The sequence below is a fragment of the Triplophysa dalaica genome, chromosome 1 (assembly GCF_015846415.1).
Source record: "Triplophysa dalaica isolate WHDGS20190420 chromosome 1, ASM1584641v1, whole genome shotgun sequence".
Taxonomy (NCBI): domain Eukaryota; kingdom Metazoa; phylum Chordata; class Actinopteri; order Cypriniformes; family Nemacheilidae; genus Triplophysa; species Triplophysa dalaica.
This window is the reverse complement of record NC_079542.1, coordinates 26,300,690-26,328,024: the sequence shown is the minus strand read 5'-3', so window position 1 is coordinate 26,328,024 and position 27,335 is coordinate 26,300,690. Positions and strand designations below refer to the sequence as shown.

The 27,335-nt window shown below is 39.3% G+C and overlaps 1 protein-coding gene across 5 annotated transcripts in view; it reads right to left on the bottom strand.

The window, feature by feature from the left end:
- chd3 (chromodomain helicase DNA binding protein 3) overlaps nt 1–27,335 on the bottom strand; it is a 66,905-nt gene that overhangs the window by 31,774 nt on the left and 7,796 nt on the right. For 4 of the 5 annotated variants that reach the window (XR_008906311.1, XM_056744299.1, XM_056744316.1 and 1 more), the window contains exons 4-34: nt 20,567–20,691; nt 20,128–20,366; nt 19,563–19,690; nt 19,343–19,472; nt 19,052–19,227; nt 18,685–18,942; nt 18,359–18,562; nt 18,059–18,276; nt 17,836–17,967; nt 15,983–16,073; nt 15,638–15,829; nt 15,291–15,491; nt 14,760–14,897; nt 13,247–13,368; nt 12,968–13,141; nt 12,012–12,153; nt 10,945–11,076; nt 9,477–9,594; nt 8,905–9,029; nt 8,534–8,765; nt 8,191–8,360; nt 7,480–7,657; nt 5,931–6,017; nt 5,226–5,311; nt 4,691–4,824; nt 4,450–4,594; nt 1,576–1,741; nt 1,362–1,495; nt 989–1,232; nt 781–906; nt 434–568 (exon numbers count right to left, since the gene is read on the bottom strand). Coding sequence is in view for 4 of the 5 variants with exons in the window: in XM_056744299.1 (XP_056600277.1) it covers nt 434–568; nt 781–906; nt 989–1,232; nt 1,362–1,495; nt 1,576–1,741; nt 4,450–4,594; nt 4,691–4,824; nt 5,226–5,311; nt 5,931–6,017; nt 7,480–7,657; nt 8,191–8,360; nt 8,534–8,765; nt 8,905–9,029; nt 9,477–9,594; nt 10,945–11,076; nt 12,012–12,153; nt 12,968–13,141; nt 13,247–13,368; nt 14,760–14,897; nt 15,291–15,491; nt 15,638–15,829; nt 15,983–16,073; nt 17,836–17,967; nt 18,059–18,276; nt 18,359–18,562; nt 18,685–18,942; nt 19,052–19,227; nt 19,343–19,472; nt 19,563–19,690; nt 20,128–20,366; nt 20,567–20,691 (4,882 nt within the window). In the remaining variant the exon portion in view is untranslated. The remainder of the gene's footprint in view (nt 1–433; nt 569–780; nt 907–988; nt 1,233–1,361; nt 1,496–1,575; nt 1,742–4,449; nt 4,595–4,690; nt 4,825–5,225; nt 5,312–5,930; nt 6,018–7,479; nt 7,658–8,190; nt 8,361–8,533; nt 8,766–8,904; nt 9,030–9,476; nt 9,595–10,944; nt 11,077–12,011; nt 12,154–12,967; nt 13,142–13,246; nt 13,369–14,759; nt 14,898–15,290; nt 15,492–15,637; nt 15,830–15,982; nt 16,074–17,835; nt 17,968–18,058; nt 18,277–18,358; nt 18,563–18,684; nt 18,943–19,051; nt 19,228–19,342; nt 19,473–19,562; nt 19,691–20,127; nt 20,367–20,566; nt 20,692–27,335) is intronic. The other variant, XM_056744307.1, reaches the window with a different exon arrangement.

Below are 27,335 nucleotides of genomic sequence, written 5' to 3'. Positions count from 1 at the left end.
AAGACTCGCCTTCCGGTTAAAAGAGCCAAGTTCATGTCAGGTTTAATAGTTGGTGAGAATTATCCTAAAAATGTTTTATTTAAATGTGATCTTTGCCACCGAATATATAAATATCTGTCTTGCCCAATTTAAGTAGATAGGACTGTGGTCTTGCTATGACTGAAATATTGCAAATATGGTCGCAGAGTGGTAAGTCTTCCCTAAACAGACTCTGACTAAACTCAACACACAGAACAAAGACAGGTGATTGGCTCAAAAACTGAGTGACCATATGTACAGCAATATTTAGAAAGTGCCATAGTGTCTTCAAAATTTGATGTCATGAACCAACACAAGACTTACTTATATGTGTATTTGCATATTAGGTTTAGATAGGAAAAAAGATATTAACGCATACCGCATTAAATGCATTAAATGATGAAGTGGTAACTACCTGTGAAGCCTCCATCTGCAATGTTGAACATGAACCGTGGTCGCTCTGTGGATTTGCCATTCCCTTTGGGAATCTCCTCCTTTTGACCTCTGACCTCTTTTGCTCTTTCAGCATCTTTTTTACCCTTCACCTCCTCTGTGTCCCGATAGAATAAAAACATTGTTACATTGATTTTAATGTTTTCCCTACATAAAAAAATTAAGGTTTAACTTGAATGACATCACACTGTGTTTCTAGCAGTATAATACAATATTGTAAATGTGTCTGACATCCATTAAAAGATTAATTATACAAAATAACAAGAAAACAAGATCCACGCTACTGTATGACATCATTCTGTCATTCACCTTTTTTGACATCAGAAGATTGACTATCTGATCTCTCTTGCTTTTCTGTTGTTTCTGTGGGAGGTGTCTGATCTCTCTTGTCCCTCTCTTCACCAGTCTTCTCTCCCTTCTCTCCTCTAACAGCCTCTGTAATGATACAGAGAACAATAAGCTGACATGCATGACCGACAGACATGACAACCAATCAGATTTCAGTATTTGCAGCTACCTCTGTCCTCATCTTTAACGGATGGGGAATCACATGATGAATCTCCCATTGTTTTCTCAAAGGAAGTCTTCTTCTCAGAGTTCTCCTCCTCTCGTTTGTCTTTCTCGCTCTTTTCTTTTGGAGAACATGGAGGGAGGTCAGAGTTGTCCTTCGTTTTGGAGTCGTCAGTAGCTGCTGTTGGACTTTCGGATGTTAGGGATTTTTCACGGGATGCAGGATCCTTCACACCTTCTTTCAAGGTGGTCTAGAAGGTGGTAGAGACCATTTGTATATTAAAAAACGTGTATACAGACTTCCTCTCCATTATATCCATGCAAACTTTGTGATATCTATATCTCTACATTAATATAATCTCTGCCACACACACACTTACCTCTCCATGTTCTGTGCTTTCTGCCCTCTCTCCCTCCTTCCCCTCTTTCTCTCTCTCTTTCTCTGTTTCTGAGTGCAACCCACCATCGTCTTTCTCGCACTCTTTGCCGCTCTTGTCAGATGGAGAGGGAGTGGCTGCGGGAGCAGGTCACAGCAGGTGAAATCCCTGTATATGTGATTTCTCTGTTAACAAGCGCTTGTGGGTGAGTGTGTACCTGGTTTGGAAGTACAGGGTGTGTTGTTACAGCTTGGTTCAGGTGTGGGAGTGTCTGTCTTTATGACAGGTGAAGAGGCTCTTGAAGACTTCTTGGAGTCCACAGTAACCTCTGGCTTTAGTTCAGGCATGCTCCATTTACCGTTAATGTGTTCAAACTCTTGTACCTGGACACAGCAGGACATGCATCAGTGGCCAAACCTCTTCCCGTGCAGTTCACCATGAGTAAACACTTTAAAGCAATGTGGGAAATGTTCGGTGGCATCTGTCTTTGAATTGTGTATTGTATTTTTGCTAATTGTTGTAAACTTTGGATGTCCAAATCAGCATTTTTTGGCAAAACATGGCACTTTTTAAATAACGAAATACTGTGCTTCTTATGGGTAATATATTTGTAAAACCTAGAGACAGATATATAATTTAAAGACAGGACTAGGCTTAAGTTAAAGTGATAGTTCACACAAAATGAAGTTCTGTCATTATTTACTCAAACCTTTTCTCATTTCAAATCTTTATGACTTTCTTTCTTCCGCAGAACACAAAAGAAGATATTTTGAAGAATGTTAGTTCCTAACAGCACTGGCCCACATTTGCTCTATTGTACGGACACAAAACCAATGCAAGTGAATGGGTTACAGTAAGATAAAATATCTTGTTTTGTGTAAAAAAGATGGTCATACAAGCAAAGCGGGGCCTCCCTATAAGTGAACAAAGCGGCTGGCCAGGGCCTCGCCACCACTAGGGGTTCCCCAAAAGCACATGAAAATACAGCTTTTTCTGTGATATAGTAACAACACACATCGAATTTCTCATGTAGGAGAGTACCCACAATTTGTTCTGTGCTGTGTGTGAAATGTGTGAAATTACTAACTAAATGCAACATTGTAATAAGACAAAATGCTGATTCACGCGATTCATGTAATTTATAATTATCTGTCAATTCAGAGTTTTATCTTGGGATAAAGTTAAGGATAATTGTGTATAAGTAAAAAGACTTAATAGAGATTAAATCATCCTTAAGGGATGTATGGCTTTTTTATAGGTTGTGGTTGAATAAAAATGATTTTTTTTCTAAAATCTTTGCAAATAGTTAAATCCATTGAACAATAAATTCCACAACCTTTGTATGGTCAAATAATCAAACATTGACAATAGTTGATTGTATTGGGGGCACAGGGGGAAAGGCTTGGGCCGGCCCTACATACATGTATGAAATGACAAGATGTTGAGTAAATGACAGAATTTTCTTTTTTTTTTATTACTTTAAATTAGGATATTTGATTCGTTTTTAAAACAATACTTTGCAAGATTAGGGGTGTACATTTTGAAACAAAACAATCGCACTGATAAATTTTAAGATATGTCAGTGCAAGATGCCTCTGTCAGGAAATGGAGGCGGCAGACGAAAACACATGAAAAGAGGACCCATTTGCAGACAGCGGGAAAGGGGTTAACAAGGAATTTAATCAACAATACAAAACATGAAACAAGGACCCACGATCGTGAAACAAAAAAAAACAGCTAGGGTAGGAACAGGAACATAAACAGCAACATCGACTCACAACGCTTAACTGTACTAGACTAACTATACAGGATACAACATTGGACATGATTAAAAATAACTAGACTAGACTAGACTAGACTAGACTAGACTAGACTAGACTAGACTAGACTAGACTAGGCTAGACTAGACTAGGCTAGACTAGGCTAGGCTAGGCTAGGCTAGACTAGACTAGACTAGCATGGCAAACACAAGACAAGGCGGTTGACAACGACAACAGCACACAGCAAACACTCCAAATACTGACAATGATCCAGCAAAAGACAGAAGGCACAGGGCCATTAAGTAAGGGGGAAAATCAGGAGGAAACAGCTGTGGGGCATGAAATCATAACGAGCACTAACGAGGAAACAAGAGGGCAGGAACAAGGACAACCGGAGAGAGAGTATGGTGACCCATAAGTGCCAAAATTCTCTTTCTCAACATAAATCATGGGGTTCTGTCATTATTCCCCCCACTAGGCCAAGAGAAACATGACAAGATGCGGCAGAATCATGACAGCCGCTAACATTTAAATTAATCAGGGATTAGTCTTAAACCCTGTTCTGGAAACCGCCCCAAAAGAGTGACTAATAATGCTTTATGGCAAAATAAAACACAAAATATGGAGATAGGCGGTTTTTCTGAAGGACAGCAGTTATATGATATTGTTTTTATGACAAACATCCCAAACACAGCTACAATTTATAGAATTGGGTGTGTTAGGTTTAAAGTGTGCATGCAAATAATCAAACATTGACACTAGTCGATTGTATTGGGGGCACAGGGGCCCCTGTTAAGGCTTGGGCCGGCTCTGGCCGGAACATTCCAGTACTACAGTTGTTTGTATGAAAAATATAAAACACCTTAAAGCTGCAGTCTGTAACTTTCTTGGTTATAAAAATGAACGCAAAGTCACTTATTAAGGCAGCAAATAAAAATCTGTGTTCAAACCTGTCTCCTTACCTTAGTCTGTTTCACAATGGTAAGCTTATGTTTGGCAAGATATTGAGGAATATATATTGGCTAATTCACAATGATCCAACAAACGCATTTGTTCGTTTTAAGAATGTTGGTCTTTGTTGGTGTTTGCTGGAGTACGTTGGATCATTCTGAATTAACCTTTAGATCAATATTAAAATTTTCATTTCCAATTTTATTTTTCAAACAGATATGGCAATGCAAAGGCAAATGTTATGCTTTACAGTTTCAATCTTGAGAGTACTGGCCATCAAATTTTTTTATAAAACTTTCTTGAAAAATGATTTGCTTTTTGCCCATTATTTAAATGAAAGACCCAGTTAGTACCCGGAGCTTCAGAAGACTCCCACTGACCTTCTTCTTAACCAGAGACATGACCCCTATACGTGTAAGGACCGGCTGCCGGCAAAGCCCCTCCCGTGGAACGCCGTCAGCAAATGTTTCTGAACCGTCGGACACTGGCTCACAGAGGTGCCTCATGAAGAGCGACACATACGCCCTGCAAAAGAGAGCAAAGAAAACAACAGTCTCTTAAGGTTTCTATATCGATTGTCATTTTCCAAACACATATGTTTATGGGTGATGAATTTTGTACTTGAATTCTTTCTCGCTCTTGCCGCGGAGGTCTCGCACGAGCCACTGGCAGGAGAAGGCATCTTGAGCTGGCATCCCCCACCTCATCACAGCATTCAGGAAGGCCTTCCTCTGACGCATATTAAAGCCCAACACCTGACAAACAAACAGACAAAGGAGCACATGGCGACATTTGTACCATTTTAATCAGTATTCATATGAAAAACAAGGCAGGGTTTTTTGGACATAATGGAACGTTAGTTGGGCAATTGCCAAAGCTGGAAAAATGCATCAAGGTTATCTCTAGCTGTATGTCAGTCAGTTTTATTATGAGAGGCTCACATCCAGAGACGCTGTATTTACTTGCCCTGAAAACAACCTTTAGATAAACAAATGCTCTGAAAATACGCTATTAATCACATTAAACAGTGACCATGTTCATGGCCATACTGTTAAAAAAACAGGCACAATAACAAACATCTATTTAATGAAACTTGCATGTATTCAATGTGCAGCTGCCGCATGCCAAAACAAATGAAAAATAAATAATGTGATACCTCAATGTTGCCACCCACCCTGGCCAACAGGGGAGGCAGCGGTTTATCCTTCTCATTCCTGAGCTGCCTGCGAGACTGTCTGCGACCTGTAAGGAGAGAGAAGAGTCAGCCAAGAGATTGGTAGACATGTCCACCTCACTGAGCCAGCATCAGGAAACAGGGTTACAACACAGGAAGGATACATTATCCTGAACAGCTGCACAACATACACTGTGAGCGTGTCTACAGATGAATAGCAAAACCTGACAAAACCACATAACATCCCTGTGGGAAAACAAGGGTCATAAATGCGTCAAGTAACGTCTTATATAAATATTGCCATATAACACTGTCAAACCCTGTGTTTGATGGGTGAGATTTAGTAGTTTCAACATTATTTTTTTCATTTTGGTTTTAGGTTCTGGGCAGATTTAATTTAATGTGTTTGAGGCCGGTACCCCTTTTATAATTTTGTCCCAGCCCTATCAATTTTAAGGGCTTGTGAAAGGGACACGTTTCGACAAATTTTGTTGTCCAGCAGGTGGAAGCCGTAAATAACATCACACAGAAAAATAACAACACATCTCTTCTCAACACGCCACATGGTTTGAGATATCATCCATGTCCATGTCATGAATGATACTCATTCTGTTGCGTACTAAAAATAACCCTTTCTCTTGTATTAGGAAGAATATGTGAATGATGTGTTTGCAGGAGTGTCTTCACCCTCAGGTCTCTCATCAAAGTCCTCGTCTTCCTCCTCCGAGCCAACAGAGTATTCTGATTGGTTATCTGAAATGTCAGCATGCCACTCTGAAACAACATATACAATTAATGTCACTTCCCTCACACAAACACAAACCACAGTACACTGTTTTTCCTATAGTGATGGGGCCAAATGTGTCAATACCGAAGAATATTAAACATAAATAATAATCAAATAATGTGAATTTATGTTTCATTCTGATATAAGATCATTGTCCTACTCAACTCTTGTATAAGTTTGGCCATTTTTTTCAAACAATTAAAGAGGAGACTGCTCTTGTGACTGCTTCATATTTGGATCTGTTCTATATCTCCTCTTTTCTAACCATATACATTTCTTTAAACTTTGCTGTCTCAAAAAATGATTTAACTCCACACCAAAACATAGGGCTGCTTAAATAATATAAACCAAAAGTAATTTAGCAGATTTTCTGTGCATATATGATACTGTATGTCTTGCAGAAGGTAAACCACATCATTATGACCCTGCAGGCAGGCTGCTTGGTATGTGTGAGTACAGTTTATCATTATGATCATTGTCATTATGCAGTCATAAATGCCATCTAAAACCCCAAATTACATATTGTTCATTTTCAATGAAAACATTCCTTCATTTATAACCCCTTTAGTTTTTTCTTTCTAGTTTTGTCGCAGAAATGAAAAGGTGGCACACTTCGGCATCCACTGGGTGTTATGGATGTAGCTGTTTTGAGTGCTAAATCCTTGTGGCTGCTGAACTTGACCAGAACAGCAGTGGATACAGTACAGTTTTTATTTCCCTCTCTAACAAAAGTAAAACCGCATTCGAGTGAAATGACCACAAAATTTTCAGAGTTTCAAATGAGAAAATATCATGCCGAGTACAAAATGGATTTATTATAATAAAAGATAAGAGGAAGGGGTATTTCACATTGTGTGGAAAACCTAATTCCCCTTGCATCCACATTTCAAGTTTGGGATTTGAAGTCTGGTTTAAACATGGGAAAGTTTCAGATTTTTAAAACATTAGAACACAAGATTATTTTATGCACTATTTTAGGTCATTACCCGCATGGAGACATCAACATCTTTGTAGAGAGGGTTTGATTTCATTGCTTCCACTAGAGAGCAAAGTGTTTTTAACGCATTCACTTTAATTCAATGATTATTAGATTATAAATAAGATTTATATTATCTATTTTTGGACCTAAAGCACACAGTTTTTTTTTAGAATCTGCACAAACAGATCCATTTGTGTGGTTGACAATTATACTGGCACAAAAACATTTTTTCTTGGAAACGATATCTAGCGTAGTCTATATGGACTATTGTGAAAAATATTAAATGTTAGACAACAAATAAAACATTACGCCCCTACATTAACAATATCTGGCAAAAGTCTGGGGTACAGTTGATGTGGACTTTAGACTAGTTCACTGTCGGAATAAAAACATTCTGGCCAATTTTTTTTTAAATAAACTATACTAAGAAATGTACGCTGAGGGATTCTGTAGGATGATTGGCACGGTACCTTGGTCCTCCTGGGCTGCGTCATTGTAGTTAACCTGCTTGCGGACTCTCTTTCCTTTGCCAAGATTTCGAGCCAGATCTTCCTGCTGCTGTTCGTAGTGATGCCTCAAGAGCTTCTCCCAGTAATCTGGATCCACATTCTCCTCTTGCTTAATGATCTCTCTCTCGATCTCTTCAATCTGGACACAGACATAAAAAAATTACAAATTAGATAATATCCCGACTGTTTCTCCAAGACACCAAAAACTTTTTCTCAGATTTCATATAGAAAAACAAACAAGTAATCTGAAATTGACTCCCATAGATTTCAAAAAAAGATTGAGAAAACATCTCAACCTGTGCTCTTATTTGCTTATTTTCGAGCTTTCGAACTTCGACCTCTCTACACCCTTTACGTAAAGAAAATCGTTAGACACTAGAACTTCACCTTAAAATTGGTTTTGAGACAGAAATGTATATAGCTGTAGAGTGTCAGTAGGAAATCTTAGTAACCACTCCTTTTGCCATTATTTGTAGTAATCTGGTGGGATTTGTATATGCACAGGGAGTCTGACAACACACAGAGATAGAATGCTTCATAAAAATATGCTTCATAAAGATGCAAACAGGCTTTAAGTCTTATTTACGGTTTAGAGTAGTTTTGGTTATCTATCAAATTCATTTGCTGGCCCACTTTTTGATACTCCACAAGACTTTAAACTCTCTCTCCTACCTTGTCATCTTCTCTGACGGTGTACTGAGCCACTTTGAAGGAGCTCAGATACTCGTTCATGTTCTGCATGTCAGAGTCATCCGTGGCATCCTGGCTGCGGTCCAACAGATGCTCAATGGCAGCGTTATCATAGTGAATTACACTGCTGTCTTCATCCTTATTGTCCCCTGCTGAACAAAACCAACAAATGGAAAACCTTATGTAGGTACCATGTGTTGTGACATGTTAAAATGTAAAATGTTGAAAAATAATATTGTTATTTAAAAAAAACAGTGCTTGAATGAATTACTAAATACTTTATTTATTTCTAGAAATCAATTTATCTTCAGTTTATCAATTCCACCTTCAATCTCATCTTTGAAAAGCTCCTCAGTGCCAAACTTGAGAATGTCGTCCAGCTCTTGTTTGGACATGGATCCTGCTTTCGAGCCTAGACCGGGGCGCACTACCAAGTGCGTTAGCATCATCTTTCTCTTGGCCACTTGAGTGATTCTTTCCTCAACAGACGCGCGAGTCACAAAGCGGTATATCATCACCTTATTGGCCTGACCTATGCGATGAGCCCGACTGAAGGCCTAAGTGAGAAAAAAGATTCAAGATGTTTTTAAAAACATTTAGGTTCTGAGTTTCAGAATTTTAAGTCTTTCCTCAAACTGTCCACTGGGGGGCAAAAAATAGTATACACTCGTGTTATGTGTTGTGTAGTTTTGACACCTGAATGTCATTGTGAGGATTCCAGTCAGAGTCAAAGATGATAACTGTGTCTGCAGTTGCTAAGTTGATGCCCAGACCACCTGCACGCGTTGAGAGAAGAAAACAAAACTGACACGCCCCCGGAGCTGTGTGATAGATAAAGAACATTTTTTTTAGTTTTGACAAAAAATGTATTCAGTCAGTGTAACAAATGACAATATTCTCATGTTAAATTTAGTATAATCTTTTAAATGGTCAATTTCCAAAAATCTTTCAATAATTCAAAGATCATTTGAAAGCTATGAAATATTTACTATTCTTTTGTATAGAAGGTTAAATTTCCTTGTTTCTACTGAAGCACACAATATGCTATTTGGAACCTTTTTATATAGTGCTGGGATGGATTAATAGCTTTTGCTTAAACCCGGGAGTCCACCCAAGCTCTGAGAAAACTTAACGTTACAAAATGTCAAATTATTAATTATTTTTTACTTCTTATTGAAGGGCAGTACAGCTGAATTAAAAACAAGGCAAAATTAGATAATTTTACTAGAGGGTTTTTTGGCTTTTATAAGCGGTAAGCATGCTTTTACCATTGAATCTGTCTATGGCTTCCTGTCGAAGGGCTCCAGTAACGCCTCCATCAATTCGCTCATATTTATAACCCTCATAATCCAGGAAATCCTCCAGCAAATCCAGCATTTTGGTCATCTGAGAAAACAATGTGTGTGTGTAAATACAATCTAATAACCCATCATTTTCAGGCCATGTACCACATCTGATCAAATCAGGCCATGCATTTAAAGGAACAGTTTCACACATTTTTTTAAATATTTTCTTTTGGGTTCAACAGAACAAATACATTTATACAGGTTTCAAACAACTTAAGTGTGAGTAAATGATGACAGTATTTTCATTTTTTGGTGAACTGTCCCTTTAAATTGTGAGACGCTTGCAATTACACTAGCATAAAAATCCATCAGATGATTTGACACTGAAAGCTATGTTAAAACTTACATACTATCGACATAACATTGATGAAACTAAAAATAGCAATCAAAATAAAATATACATTTCAGATGTAGTGAATGTTTTACACTTCCGGAGTCATGTGGTTGTCACGATCCCAGTCATTGTTTCCCCTGTGTTTTGTGAGCTTTTCTGTTACTTCCTGTTCTGTGCCATGTTTTGCAGTCCTTTGTAGTTTTTAGTGTTAATTAGTTCCTTCAGGTTGTCTTGTTACATTTTTAATTTTGATGTATTTAAACCCCAGTGTTTTGTTTGTTAGTATGAGTCGTTGTAAGTTTGTTTCTGTTCCCAGTGTCGCTACTCAGTGCCCTTTGGATTATTATAGTGCCTTGACTCTTTGTTCTTTCACTGTTTTGTACTTTGTGTTTTTGTTTATTAAAAATCTGACTGCGAGTGGATCTGCTGCCTCCTTGCCTGGATTACTCATTGTAACTGTGGTACACCACTTGGGTGCACTTAAAACAAGGGGTTCCCAAAGTAGGGTTCCCCAGTGGGTCGCAGGATGACTCCCAGAAATATTTTTTTTATTATTAGAAATAGAGAATGGTTTCTATGAGTGTAACAAATTATAAAAATATAACTTTTTATAAGTTAAAATACACAATTCAAAAATAAAACCATGCAAATAATAAGCCATCAGCCTCGGAGAAGTGCGCAGTCAGAAATGCCATCGACCTCAGGAACAAAAACAGACTGGCGTTTGCATAAAAAGGACATCCATCAGCACTCGGATCAGGTTGATGAAATTTGACCTTCTTTAGTAATAGTTCATGTAAAACAACAAATTAAGTAATGAGTTAATTCATATAAAATAATATTATGTTCGACTGTGTTCTTTTGTGTTGTCATTATGCACGTGTTTGGATAGACCTAATTAGTGCATGTGCGCAGTTGAGCGCAAAGTTTGTATACTTTAAACCACCTCCGAGGATACTGGGGGTCTCGAGTTACTGGCACTTCTATTTTGGGGGTCGCGGACTGAAAAGTTTGAGAACCCCTGCTTTAAACCACTGTAATCGCATCTGTGTCTACCTGAGAGAACACGAGCACTCGGTGACCCTGTTCTTTCAGTATTCTGAACATTTTCTGAAGCAGCATGAGTTTCCCAGAAGACTTTGTGAGACCGACTCCTTCATAAGCTCCACTCGGTGTCTTAGGAGCTTCCTGTAACACACAAATACACATTAAGACAAACAAACCCCTCATACACATAAGGGTCCAACACTCGCCAAGTGTCAAATTGACATTGGTGCATAAACAAAAATGTAAGTTATTGTCTGCAATTTTACTATGAACTGTAAAATAATACATAGCTTTAATTAAATTATAAAAACAATAATAATCTAGAGCTCTGAAAGCAAACAGTTTAGCCTACTAAAGAAAGAGAAGAGAGACTGAGAATGTTTCATAATGAATTATGTACCCCAAATTGCTACAAGAGTTTTCAACTTTTTTCATGACCATCAGATGGCACTATTTACCACTTCATAAGATGGATTCATGTAAAAGAGACAGTGTAACCCAAAATTTAATTCTGTCATCATTTACTCACCCTCAAAGTGTTCCAAATCTGTATAAAACATTTTTTGCTGATGAACACAGAAAAAGATATTGAGAAGAATATTTGTAACCAAACAGCTCTTGGCCACCATTGACTACCTAAGTAGGAAAAATTAAAATGATTGTCACAAACACTGTTTGCTTTCCTACAGCTTTTCCTACTATGATAGTCAACGGTGGCCAAGAACTGTTTTGTTGTGAGCATTCTTCCAAATACTGTATCTTCTTGTGTGTTCATTAGAACAAAGAAATGTATACAGAACTTGAACAAATCATGGCTGGAATACACTACAATACTTTTCAAATCGTAACAGATTTTTTTTTTAACTAGACATCATACACTTGCAGACATTTAAAAAGTGTCAGATAGAAACACACTGTCTGCAGACTGGCACAGACTTTCTGCAACAAGTCCAGACTGAAAATGTGGGCAAAATCTGAGCAAAAGTCTTGTTGTGTATTTTAGCCTTAAAGGGTGAGTAAATGATGACAATAATGTATTTTGGGGGGAACCGTCCCTTCAAGGCAACTGTTCTTACGGCAGAGGCGACGGGGAAGAGGTAGGGATGGTTGCAGCACTTCTTCAGGTCCATCATTATGTTGAGCAGAGACACCTGGTTCCCTCCTCCCTTTGAGTTTAGCGCCTCAAAGTTGCGCGTCAGGATAAATTTGTAGTATTTTCTGTTTAGGAGCATAAAGACTCCAGTTTCTCATCTTGTTTTCCAAAACATGAGTTCTTTGTCAATAATTTTCCTGCTATATATCTCAGTGTTTCTCAGCTGTTTTGTTGCAGATGTGCTCATCTTAAACGTTTGATACAAATACACCTGTCACAGAAGAAGCCTTTTTTTGGTAGATACTAACATGGACCGATTTTCTGATTATCCTTAAAACTAAGCAAGTTAAACAGCATAATTTCTTTTCAACACATTTTTATATTTTGTCATGGATATTATGGTGTAGATTATTACATTTTGATTATGGACATTTTGGAACAATTTACCGTACATTTTTGTAAATATTTCTAATTCTGTACAATAAACAATTGTGCTGCTGAGCTGGGTCTCCTTGATCCAAAATGTAGATTTCTAGGCACCAAAGCAAAACCAGCTGAGAACCAATAATATATGATAACAGTTTATATCAGAGAACAAAAACATTTAATTCAAAAACATTGACTCAACATATCGCTGCTGTCCTTCTGAAACCTCGTATCTCCATATCTCTTGATTTTATTTTTTTTGCCATTAAACATTATTATTAGTTACCCTTTATGTTTGTAACTAGGTTTTGCAAAAAACAATAGAAGTGCTTGTCAACTTTGACAGCACAGAAGTAATCATTTGAAAAATACAGAGATTTTTCCATTTTCTGAAACAGAGAACAGCGAATTTGGACATACAAGCTTTTAGAAGGACAGCGATGATATGCAAAAATAAAAACAGAATTGTACATGAAGTGACTGTGGAAGTGATATATATGTAGTGGCTCTCACTTTTGCATGGGGCTGAGCTCAACTCGTACGATGAGCTCAGTTTTGGCCGGCATGTTCTTAAACACGTCGGCTTTGAGTCTCCGCAGCATGTGTGGTCCAAGCAGGTCATGCAGTTTCTTAATCTGGTCCTCTTTAGAGATGTCAGCAAACTCCTCAAGAAAACCCTCGAGATTACTGACCACAGAAACACATTGATGAGAATAACTGTTAGTATTTTTGCATTCATTTGTGCATCCGACAGCTGTGTGCTTAGGCGCATGGCTGTGCATTTGGTCGTACTTAAAACGGTTGGGCGTGAGGAAGTTAAGCAGGTGGAAAAGCTCCTCCAAGTTGTTCTGAAGTGGAGTTCCTGTCAGCAGCAGTTTATGGTCAATCTTGTAATCATTTAGCCTTCTGAAAAACTAACACACCACAATGATTTTGGTTATTCAGCATATTAAAAAAACTGTAGGAAAACATTTTTCTATCTACAAAACCAAAAGATTGATTAGTATTAAAGGGATAGATCACCCATAAACGAAAATTCTGTCATGGATTATACATCCTCAAATTGTTCCAAACCTGTTTAAATTTCTTTGCTCGGTCGCCCACAAAGAAAGATTTGGGAAAAAATTAGAAGTGCAACGATTGACGGTCAGTTTTACGTCTTGCCGATTCGAAGCCGATCGTATGTTGCCAGCGACAATGGCAATAAGGTTAAATATGCAAGTAAACGTTCGTTCAAGACGACTGTCTTTCACGGCTCATTTACGCTTGTGACTGCGTGGTTCAACCGAACTGCGTGAGTCTCCGCGCGCGCGCACACACATCATGTAGTGCACAGACAATTTTTGACTGTCCAGTAGTTCACCTTTGTTGCTCCGTCTACTTCGGGTATGTACTACATGCTAAACTCTGCTAAACTCTGACACATGCTAAACTCATGTTGAAGTCGTTCACTATGTGTAAAACAAATGTAAATTCCATTCATCCCGATTAATTGACTTAAGTTAACTATGGTTATTTCACTGAGGTAAAATGACTTTCAACACGACTTGAAAAAATTCCAAACTACAAAAAATGAATAAATGAACCAATATTTGTGATATATATCTGATTGAGGTCGTTACTAACACAAGAAAGGGCAAATACATATTTTGAGTAGAATTCACTCATAAGATTTTTTTACTTTTTATTGAAGTGGCCACTTCTTTTAGTGCTACAGACCCAAGATAAAGACAAGTTATTTTACATTTCGGAAAAAATAAAATAAAGCAATGATAGTTTCATAAACAGAAACAGACAAGAATAAAGTTGAAGTATTTTACTGTTATCTTACACTTAGAGTACAAAAATGAAAAAGGTCGATTAAGTGATTAAGATTAGTTATATTTGATTATTTATACTTAGGCTTCATTTATAATAAAATCGGAAATCGGAAACGGCAAAGAAAATTGCAATCGGTGCATCTCTATGGAAAATGTTTGCAACTGAGATTTCTGGTGCCCCATTGATTGCCATAGTAGAAAACATATGCATGATTTTTTTTGTACTATTAAACACAAAAGATGATATTTTGAAGAATTTTAGGGCAAAGGGTACATTTTACTTCAGTTTTTTGACTACCCCAGAAATCGTAATTGTTAACATTCTTTCTAAATATCTTCCTTTGTGTTCGTCAGAACAAAGAAATTTTGTATAATTTAGGACTTCAACTACTTGAGGTTGAGTAATTTATTAAAATAATTTTCCTTTTTGGGTGGAGAATTTCTTTGAAGACCGTAAACACTTAAAACAGGTAAACTTATCCTACCTTGGACTGGTTGTTTTTGAGGCGGTGAGCTTCATCCACCACGAGACAGGCCCAGTCGATGGACTTAAGAACATTCTGGTCTATGGTTACCAGCTCATATGATGTCAGCAACACATGGAACTTAATGGGAGCTTCTCTCTGGAGAAATGGTTATAGTAAAAAAATAATTAAAAAAAATAATGGTTATAGTAAAAGTTATTTATCAAAAGCAAAAGCCCTTATGAAAAGGGATTTTCCTTCAATATGAGTTTCCCTCTCCTTCCGACATGTTTTCTGCCTTAAATTTTCTAGGACAGCAAACAGTTCTGGGGCATTTTTGACTAACATTGTTAGTCAATGGGTGTTGAGATCCGTTTGGTTATAAGCATTATAAGATATTTCTCTGTGTTCATCAGAACAAAGAAATTTATTCACATTTGGAACAACTCGAACGTGAGTAAATGATGACAGAAGTGTACGTTTAACGTCTTTTCTTTCACGTCTCCCAATCACCATTTATTCCCTCTATTCCATAGTTTCTCTGGTCCTCACCCTTAACTTGAAGGCCTTCTTTCCTCCCTTTACTGCAGTGTCATCAAAGCTGAACTCGTTCTCACGTATGATGGCTCGACTTTCTTTGTCTCCAGTGTAGGTAACCACGTAAAAGTCAGGAGCCCACATCTCAAACTCCCTCTCCCAGTTAATGATTGTGGAGAGCGGTGCACTCACCAGGAACGGTCCTTGGGTGTGACCCTGACAAATAAATATGCAACACATGCTTACACATTTAAATGTTTATTTTATTTTTTAAATAGTCTAACAGTTTATTAGAAATCTAACATGCAGTTTTTGTGAAGTGATTTAAAGAACAGATCTGGTCAGCACACACAAATAAAGACCTCTTTAAACAGTGAATAGAGAAACACGATGGTCTGGATGGTCTTGCCCAAACCCATTTCATCAGCCAGGATGGTGTCTGTGCCTTGAGCCCAGGAAAAGCGTAGCCAGTTCAGGCCCTCCAGCTGATACAGGTGCAGCGTTCCTCCTGTTTCTGTCACAAAGTCTGGCTGCTCCTCATATTTAATAGTCGGCTGGAGGAACAGAGGAAGAAAGAAAATAAAAGACCTACATGTAACCTAAGAACTTTGACAGTAAGTTGAAACAGTTGAGACAAATCTATAGTTTGGGCAATGAACACACAGAATGAAATAATAGTATAAAACATAGGAAAAATGAACCCTCACATCATTAACTGGTGTGCCGGGAGCTTCATCATTCTCCTCTCTCCTCCGTATCTTCCTCGGTTTTTCTGGGTCTTCCTTCATCACTTCCTCCCTGTGAGGTCAACAAGTTTAAATTATCATTTTCATTCACAAATCAAATATATACGTTTTTATTTCTTCCCCTTTTTGAATTTTTTTAAAGTAAAACAAAAACGTATACCTTTACATACATATTATTATTATTATCTCTGTAATGACTTATGGACGGCATAAGTGGTGGAAGTAAGTAATTGCATTGATCTACTAAACAAAAATGTGTGCACATTAAATCACCTATTAGTAAATAAGTGTATCAAGTGACACTATTAGTAAAAAATTAAGTAATAAATAAATTAGTAAAAAATATTGTGTTTTTATTTTATTGCATTCAACATTCTGTTTAAGATTCACTTTTGTTGCAACAAGAGCAGCATGGCCATTCTACATTTAATAACACATTTCCCACTCCTCCCATACTTTCACTGAATTTAATCTCACTAAATCAACTTTTGACATGGTTGAATTTTTTAGTTTGTTAAAATTGTTCATCTTACATATTTTGGTTGTTTTTTTTTGTTATAAAATAATGTCACTGCTGGGCGAGTTATATCAAAATATCGATTAAATTAATCAAATCAAATTGAATTGTAATCATATGGCAAAAAATTCTGAGGTATTGGCAAATATCGCATCTCTAGAAAATCGATTCTTATTAACTGACCAAAGTATTACAAATGTGAAGACACATTAAAGCATGCATTTTAAAGTTAGACGTGCACACACATATATATATTACCACATATATCAGAAGTAACTGTAATTAAATTACAGAAAAATAAGAGTAATCGCATACTTTACTTTTTCAAGGGAAAAGTAATGAAATTACAGTAACTAATTACTTACTAACTAGTTACACCCAAAACTAGTACCGCGCGCTTACCAATTGCACCAATGGTGTCATTGTTGTAGTTGCAAAGAGAAAACTAGTTTGCTCTAACTGGATTGAAGCTTACAATGTTAAATTGTGACTGGTGAATTTCTCGCTATCTCAAGACAATGTCCAAAGGGAAGCTCAAAGGGTCATTATCGCTTGATTGAATTTTACTACATTAACGTTTGAAAGTGTATAAGATTTTTCACTATCAAAAAAATTGGCTCCAGGTTAGGCTGGAACTCACAACCTCGGCATTGCCCTGCTACGAACTGCCTTATAAATACCACATGCTGAACGATTCCGCCACTGGAGCCGATTCATGTACTGAAGATTACAGATTTTATCTTAACTTCTGTCTAACTGGGTTAAGGATAGTATGCAAAATTTTGACATAGTGGTGTGCTGTAAACTATGTCAAAGCAATGTCCAAAGGAAAGTTTGAAGTGTCATTATCACTGGATTGAATTTTACTAGATTAAAGTTTGATAGTGTATAAAGTTTCCCATTATCATAAACCTTTGCTCTAGGTGAGGCTCAAACTCACAACCACGGCATTGCCCTGCTACGAACTGCCTTATACTGTAAGTACCACGCGCTGACCGATTGCGCCACTTGAGCCGTTGCACGCATTGAAGATTACAGATTTTAGCATAATTTCTGTCTAAATTAAAGGTAAGTATGCTAAATTTTGACATAGTGGTGTGCTTTTCGCTATCTCAAAACAATTTGCAAAGGGAAGCTCAAAGTGTCATTATCGTTGGATTGAATTTTACTAGATTAACGTTTGATAATCCATAAAGTTGTCCATTATCATAAAAACTTATTTATTTTAAAATAAATTTCTGTGAGGAAACAAAGCATTGTGACAGCTGATGTACTATGTATATATTTATGACAGTACCTGTGTCTCCAGTAAGCAGCTTTGTATGCACCAAATTCAGGGATGTCCAGATCGTCTCCTTCCCAAGTGCACTGGTCATACGTCAGATCTCTCCATTTAACTAGATAGTGGTACTTCCCCTTTTTATCCATGCTGCGTACACATACAAAGAGACACACTCACTTTAATATGCTGAAAGTGAAAAGTATATTATGGTAGCTTAACACAAAGAACATAAATACACCTGTGGTTAATTATTCTGTGCACCATCATCCATTCAGGCTTGATTCCATAGCGATAATATTTCTCTTCCAGGATGGCATATTGAGGGTCTTTGGCCCTCCGCTTCTCACTCTTCCCAGAATCCTCCTCTCCTCCAGAGCCATAGTCTAGACTGGGCGGCTCGTCCATGTCTGTTTTCCTCTGATAGTTCCGGAACATCACAGAGTGAAAGATCTCGAGCTGAGAGACAGAAGAATGAGTGAGAATGAAGTCTCAGGCACCATCTTCTTGTGTGTCATCTTGTACGTCACATCTGTTGTACCTGTAGCTCTGTAATCCAGGTACAGTGCCAGTAAGACTGTCCTGCTAGCTTTACGAAAAACTCTCTCTCTGGACGGCCCTTTATAGGTGGAGGGGGCGGGGCATCAGTGGCTGCGTCTGGGGATGGCAGGACAGGAACTGGAGGTGGTGGTTCACCCCATTGCCAGTGAAGAATTTTTTGCACACGTCCTTTGATTGTTGGACACTGATATACATACAACCGAGTAGAATCAAATTATTAAATTCAATTCCAAAGTCAAAATTTAATTCCACATATATATGCACAATAACATATGAAACCAGTTCTGTTGAGCGAGAATTACTCACAGTGCAGCGTGGACACAACCACTCTCCGTTAGGGATTTCCGGCAGTGGCGGGTTAAGGCAGTGAATGTGATAGGACGACGGGCAGGAGTCACAGCACAGGAGCTCTCCTCCATCTTTACACACGCGACAGAACTCCATGTGATCATCCTCCTCTTCCTCTCCACCAAGCCCCCCCTCAACATCTCTGACATCATCACATTCCTCCTCAAAGTCCTCAAAGTCTTCCTCTTTTGCCTCCCACTGGATCCCTTCTTTCTCCTGAAAACCATCCTGTTTCATCACACTCAGAACACTTCTTGTTTAATTTAGCCCTTCATTTTAAAATCAATCTGTTATTCTGAAACAAAATAGGTTTGGGAAGACTCACACAGTGTGGGCAGCTCCACTTGCCCTCGGGGGCTTTTTCAAGCTCAGGCTCCAGGCACACCAGGTGGTACGCTCGAGGACAGGTGTCACACAGAATGATCTCCCCTCCCTGCTGACATACCTCGCAGTAGTCCTGATGGTCCGTCTCATAGCCATCAGCATCCTCATCTCCTTGCACTGAAATAGAGAGACAGAGAGTAAGTTCCTACCAACACAGCCAAATTTATTATAAAAAACGATACAGTTCTTTTAGACACAAATTCAATACGATGATAAGAAAGAAGGTTCTCACCTTTCTTCTTCTTTTTGGCAGGTCGACCCCTCTTGTTCTTCTTCACCCGTCCCGAGCTGTCAGAGCGCACTGAGGAACTGTGAACGCTGGAGTTCTCCTGTTCAGAATCGTCATCGTCCACCTCCTCGCTCTGTATTACAACCACGCACAATGAAACACAGCCACTAAACCCCACACGCATTCTCACGTGCGTGCATTACACACAAATGGTTCATCTCACCGAGCTGCTCTTCTTCCTCTTGTTGCCCAATGCGCCCAGTTTGATTCGGAGAGGAGCCATTTTCTTAGGTTTGGGCTTCTTCTTGTCGGAGACACGAGGACTCTTACTGCGTTTTTTAAAGCCAGGGCCTATCGAAATGAACGAGGAAAGATTACAAACAGAAACACTTCACAACAGGCAAGTAGATAGTTAGTAAGCATGAACAGTAATTAAATGAAGGGCAGGGAGTGCTTTCCTCTTTTAATTGTAAATATTTTTGTTTGATTTATTATAAAGAAACACAATACCATTGAAAAACATAATTTTTACATATTTTTTTATTGAATTGACACCAAATGACCATTATTTTTGTCATCCACCATGTCTTTAGAAAGTGATAAATCTGTACAAATCCTCTCCTAAAATTCAACTGTGCCTGCAAAGCAGCTTATATAGAGCAAATATACATGGGAGTCATGGGAAAGAAATGTGAACTCCAAGAAAACATTATAAATAACAGAATACATGGCATTATTGCCTGTAGGATTGTAAACTCTCACAACTGCCCACCCAGCCAGACCCTCACCTTTCCCCTCTTTGGTCTTGGCCTTACGAAGTGGTGGTGGTTGAGGAGGAGGTTCAGGGGATGCTGTTGCTGCGGAGACCTGCTCTGCAACGGCTGCGGCGGCGGCAGCAGCAGCGGCAGCGACAGCTGCTGCCGAACCTTTAAATGGGTTATTAGAGCTAAACTCCCGCCATTTGGCCCCCAGAATTGTCATCATCTTAGACATGGGGATTTTAGGGTTCTTCTTAGCAATCATCGGTCTGTGAATGTAAAATATGGTTTTGTTTAATAAATATTTACAAAAACAGTACATGGTCATCTAATGCCATAACAGTTTGTAACTACTTCACAGCTTATTTACAAAAACGGGACAAAACTACAATCACCTTCCAAATGCCGCATGTGTAGAAACTATATAAAAAAAGGGAATTTTGCTATAAACTCTGCTCCAGGTCAGTACCTCATGAACTGGCTGAAGGCTTTGTAGTTGGTAAGTGTTCTATAATCCTCCTCTGTGAATGTGTGATCAACATTTTCTAGACCCCATTCTTTAGCCAGCTGGGCCGATGTCTTCAGCTCTATTGGCTGTAAGAGAGAATTCATCACACAGCGGTCACAATATAGATGGGTTATAAACATCTGGACATATCTGGGCTGTAAATTCAATTACTGGTTCAGTAATTATATGTGTAGCGCAGCAAACACACAAACAATATTTTCACAGACAGCAGCTAGAAAGACAATGGCATTGTCATTGTTTATGAACAAGTTCTGGGTGCAAGTAAAAAACTTAACAACTGATGATGCGAATGCATGTGCTTGTAAATGTGTGTGTGGGTGTAATGTGTGTGTAACACCTTACATCTTGCTAGGGAAAGAATGAACAAACTCATTGTGTTTTTTGACAGTTAAGAATTATTTAGAATAGAATAGAGGGTATGCATTGACGTCACTTTCCAACATGAACACGCCGGGACACGAGTGGTAAAACAAAGGCAAAATGGCTGCATTCAATAGTAGGGGCAAAAAAACGGGACTAAATCACGCAATTTTTTTTTTTTATTGTAGTCGAATAGACAGGGCGAGAACGTGAATCGAGGCCGGTGAGTGAGCTCCGGTATCCTTTGGTATCCTCTCTCCCCTCTCTCTTTTCGGTCACTCCGAGGGCTCCCGTCTCCATTGTCTCGTCTCTTCGCTACATACCCCCAGGGGAAAGGTACTCCTAAACTGGGAGACCTTCCCGAGAGAGGGAGCATGCACAGTCTTGGGGGTACCCCCGGCCTGTGAGGGGCGATGGGGGTATGTAGTGGAGTAGGCGGGGCGAGAACGTGAATCGAGGCCGGTGAGAGAGTATTAATGAGCGCCAGCTGTGCGTGCACCGGTCTTGTATCACGGAGGAGATCGGGAGCATAAGAGAACAAGCGACCGGACCGTCGATGAGAGAGGACCAGGCCTGGATTTTAGTTGTGGTTTGTTTTATTCGCCGGCAGTCGTCCGTGAGGGGCTGCCAGCTGTCTTTTTACTTTGTTGTCATGTTATTAAATGTTTAAATGTTTGTCGGTTCCCGTCTCCTTCATTCCTTCCTTTTAATTTAACCTTGTTACAGTTATTTTTCCTAAATGCATTAACATTTGGGATTGCATTTTCATTTACATACAGCGCGCGTTGGGTGTTGCAAAATTCAATGTGGACTTGAAAATGTCATGGTTCTCGGTTGAGGTTAGAGACAGAGGACCCAAGTGCAGATGGGGATAATTAAACAAGACTTTAATAAAAAGACAAAACAAAAACACACAAGAGTGTAAAATAACATAACATCAAGAAGACATGAACAGCAACCAGAACGAAGACTAACTGAACTAACTGGACTAGATTGGACAAGACAAGAGACACCAGGTCAATATATAGGGAGATAAATAAAGAGGGGACAAATTAACAATCAACAATGAGACGAAAGGGCGGAAACAGAGATGAGACCTGGAGAGAGCATGTGGAATGCCAACTAGTACAAAATGCCTCTCTCCACATAAAACATGAGGTTCTGTTATGATCCTGCCTCTCCTTGTAATAATTTTCAGGTCTGATGGGACAGAATCATGACAGAAACCCCTTCTTAAGGAGCAGCATCCTGATGCTCCCCAAGGAACGAACAAGAATAGACAGACTGTGACAAAATAAACCATAACTATAACAAGAACAAATCCAAATTAAAGACATGGCGCAGGCTGAAAGGCCAGCTGGACAGCACATGGCGCAGGCTGAAAGGCCAGGTGGACAGCACATGGCGCCGGCTGGAAGGCCGGCTGGACAGTACATGGCGCCGAATGGGGGGCTGTCTGGACAGTACATGGCGCCGGCTGGACAACACTGACGCCGGCTGGATCGCCGGCAGGACTTGGAGGCCTGCGGTTGGGCAGGACTGGTGATGCCGGCTGCACCGGACAGGGGATGTCGGCTGCGCTGCCAACTGGATGTGACGAGGACTGGATACTGGCGGCCTTCTCCCTGGAGGGGAGTCCGGGGGGTTTCGACCCCGGACTTGAAACCGGTGTGTGCAACCCTGGAGGGGGAAACCGACGGCCTCGACTTACGAGGGGAATCGGACAGTCTCAACCCTGGAGGGGAACCCAGCAGCCTCAACCTTCGAGAGGGAACCCGAGAGTCTCGACCCTGGAGGGAACACTTGCAGCCTGTATCCTGGAGGGGAGTCCGGAGGCCTCGACTGCAGAAGGGAACCCGCCAAGCTCGACTCTGCAGGGGAAACCGACGGCCTCTAACTTCGAGGAAAATTCGCCGGTCTCGACCCTCGAGGGGAACCTGTCTGCTTCAACCTTCTAGAGGAACCAGGGGGTCTCGACCCTCACGACAACATCCTACTGTCTGCTGAGTCCTGTGATGGCTGGTTGATTCTATAATGGTTCTCGGGTGAGGTGAGAGAAAGAGGACCCAAGTGCAGACAGGGGCAAGGGGTTAAACAAGACTTTAATAAAAGACAAAACAAAAACCCACGAGGGGGTAAAATAACAAAACATCAAGTAGACATGAACAGCAGCAGGAATAAAGACTAACAGGACTAGACTAGTTACACATCACATAACTACAAAATAAACTAGACTCACTGGCATGACACTAACTCACACACATGACACATACACACAGAAGTAATGAATCAGCACAAGACAAGAGACACGAGATCAATATATAGGGAGATAAATCAAGAGGGGACACGTGCGGTCATGATCAAATTAAAATCCAAAAATGAGACGAAAGTTACATCGTTACGTGTGTTGTTTTGAGGTGTTGAAACTGCACAGAATGATAAAACGTTAAATCGCTTGCACATACATGTTTTCATCATAAACAGTTGCAGTATTTGTTGTCTTAGTCAATATCTTAACATAATCATTCAGAAACATTTTTTGTGGAGACAGAGAAGAGTTTTTGCCCACTGTGTGCACTTCCAGTGTTTGTGGGTGCATATACATTTAATACATATTAGACATGTATACAATTTTTATACAGAACATTTGTGGGTATAGTATGAATGGAATTTGATCATAACTGCTGAAAATGCCCCAGTTGTGTTCAGGATTCGTTCATATTGGGCAGATATGTGTTTCCAGAAAAAGACTGAACACAGACAAACAATGAGAGAAATGAGGAGAAAAATATTAAGGTCTTTGGGGTTATTTCTATGTAGATTTTTTATGAAAAATACAGCAGTTTAAAGTACTTTTATTAATTTATTTATTGGTATATGAAGTACAAGTAGCAATGAAGTACAATTAAAACAAAAATTTTTACTTTAGCTAACGAACACACCTCCATCTTAAGCTAAACATAGCCAACTTTGTCAATGCAAAATAAAAACGTGTCAAATAGTAGAGGAATAAATGCTCTCTTGTTATCATTATCAAATTATTTAATCTCCATGAAACAGAAAGTGCATAACCATACAAAAACACAAACATCATTGTTGCTTTACTGACAAAACGGGAATATAACGTAGTTCGATAGATTTGTTGGTTCAGCAGAACGTCCAGTAGTTGAATATGTGGTGTAGTGGTCTGGCGCAGTAGTTAGGTGTATGCACCTTTCTGACTGTCAAAGACTGGAGTCGGCTCTAGTCATAAGAAAACATCTTTACGCTTGTTGTGTCCAGATTGTTTCAGCTGGTCGTTAAATGTGTCCTGGATCAAAGTAATAGCATTTTAATACTGTTACACACTATTTTTTAATTACAAAAGTTTTTATTTCAGTCTGTAGCTTACATAATTTATATATTTTCTCTCTATTGTTGCATTAAATGTTATACATAACTTTTAATAATATTAATAATTAAAAAAAATTATAGAGAACTTTATATTTACAGAAATCTCAAAGTGCTACAAAATTTCAAGGATACAATCAATTAAAAGCTTGTCTAAAAAGATAAGTTTTAAGACCACATTTGAATGCACTGAATGACTGCGGTGCCCTCAGATGGTCAGGAAGAGCATTCCGCAGTTTGGGAGCAACTGAGCAAAAGGCCCGATCACCCATAGTACGAAGCTTAGTCCTAGTGGGTTTGAGAAGATATGCTGAGGCAGAGCGGAAGCTACGTCTTGAGCTTTGTGGAGTGAGAAGTTCCTTAAAGTAGACAGGGGAATCGACATAGATACACTGTTGGGTAAGGAGAGAGACCTTAAACTGAATCCTGTATGAGACTGGAAGCCAATGGAGGGATTTAAGGATGGGAGTAATATGATTGTACTTGCGCACCCTCATTAGGATCCTTGCGGCACAGTTCTGAACATACTGCAGCTTCTGAAGGCATTTTCCTGAGATCCCGATGAGGAGTGCATTACAATAATCTAGTCTGGAGGAAACAAAGGCGTGGATAAGATTTTCTGCATCTCCAAATGTCAATGTGGAACGAAGTTTGGAGATATTCCTGAGATGGAAAAAAGATGTTTTACATAGCAGATTGATATGGGCTTCAAAAGTCAGATTACAGACATTTAACATCCAGGTTGGTAACTGTAGTAGTGAATGGAAAGTCTTGACCAAAGAAGGCAATGCTGGTTAATTTCGATGTCAAGACCTGGTTTGGAGTGCCAACTACAATGACTTCCGTATTGCAGCCATTTAGTTGCAAAAAGTTTTGAATCAACCACGCCTTTGTTTCCTCCAAGCAGGTAGTTGACAATGGCTGGACAGCAGACGAAGTTGAGTTTGTCCTTTTATAGAGTTGTGTGTCCTCAGCATAACAATGAAATGAAATTTCGTGCCAGCCAATGATATGACCAAGAGTAAGCATGTAAAGAATAAACAACTTGGGACCAAGCACTGAGCCTTGAGGGACATCACAGGTGACATTATGTGTCAAGGATTTAGCCTCTCCCATTGCAACATATTCAGTTCTGCCAGTAAGGTAGGATTAAAAACCAGTTGTAGGCAGGGTCAGAGAGACCTATGGTGGAGTGCAACCGGTGAAGTAGGATGTTATGGTCAAATGTATCAAATGCTGCAGTCAAATCCAGGAGGATAAAAAGAGATGGTGTGCTAGCATCTACGGCCATGGGTAGGTCATTTGTGAGCCTGACCAAGGCTGTTTCTGTGCTGTGGCCAAGACGAAAACCAGATTGAAATTTCTTTAACAACTTGTTTTATTTTAGATGAACTAATAGCTGAGCAGCAACTGCTTTTCCCAACACTTTTGAGAGAAATGGAAGGTTAGAGATGGGCCTATAATTTTCAAGGGCTTCAGGGTCCAAGGTTGTTTTTTTGAGAATTGCTCTGATGACAGCAGTTTAGACGGGACGTGGCCATTCTGAAGGGAAAGATTTATGGCTTTTGTGATCAGGGGACTTATAACGCAGAGGTAATTTTTTATCAAAGCTGTGGGAAATGGATCCAAAGCAGAGGCAGCCGATTTCATCTTACTAATAATATTCTCAACCTCTTGCTGTGATATATTGGCAAATCCACAGAGTGGTCGGAAAATCCCAGGCTGTAGGTCGACAGTTGGGACAGGTACTGAATAACTGGATAGGAGAGAACGAATATTAACTACTTTTTTTCCCAAAAAACGGATAAAATTGTTGCACCTTTCCACTGTGGCTTCTAAAAGCAAATGGGTTTGTGGTTTAAGAATGTTGTTCATAGTAGAAAAAAGTTTCTTTGAATTTCGAGGACTATTATTGATAATATTTGAGTAGTACTTTGACCGTGCATCTCTCAAGGACCTTGCATAAGCCTTTCGATGATCTCGATAGGCTTGTCTGTGAACATTAAGTCTTGAAACATAAAGACGACATTTAGGGCACGTCCAGCTGTTTTCATCTTCCGCAGATCACTGGTGTACCAGGGAGCTGATCGTGAAAAGGTGACCATTCTGGATCTGATAGGAGCATGGAGATCTAAAAGAATACTCAGAGATTGGTTATAAAAATCAACTAACTGGGTAGCGGAGGTGAAGTCCATGGAAGGGAGTTGCTGAAGATCCATAGCTAAAGCATTGTTATTGATCCTTTTTAGGCCCTGAAGCAGATTTGACACTTGTCCTTAGTATGAGAAGAGGGGAATGGTAGCTCCATTGAGATAGCACTGTGGTCAGACACACCCAGATCATAGACCAAAAGATTTCTAATGGATGTGAAATTTGAGATAACCAGGTCTAATGTATGCCCCTTGGAATGTGTGGGGACATCAACTTGCTGTTTAAGATTAAGACAGTCCAATAGTTGCAAGAACTCAGTTGGAAAGTGACATTTGGGGGTGTCAACATGGATATTAAAATCTCCAAGTATTAAAATGTTAGCGGATGTAGTGCAGCGTGCTGAAATTAGACCATACATCTCTGAAATGGAAGCCGGGTTTAGTTTGGGGGGACGATAAATAAGAAGTGTTGTCATGGAGAAAGGAGATTTACATTTAAATGCAAGGCACTCAAATGAGGGGAGAGTGGGCAGAGGGAGGGGAGATAAATCGAATTTTGGTTATATATTACTGCTACGCCACCGCCCCGACCAGTACTACAAGCTTTTTCAAGGTAGCTGTAGCCAAAGGGACATGCTTCATTAAGCACTGAAAAGACCTCTGGCTTATGCCTTGTTTCTGTTATGCACATGAAATCTAATCCCTTGTCAGTAATGTGTTCTTGTATAAAAGATGATTTTTTAGTAACAGATTGTGCATTAAAAAGTTCAATTTAAGCATTGATGGAGGAAGGAATCTCAGTAGAGGTC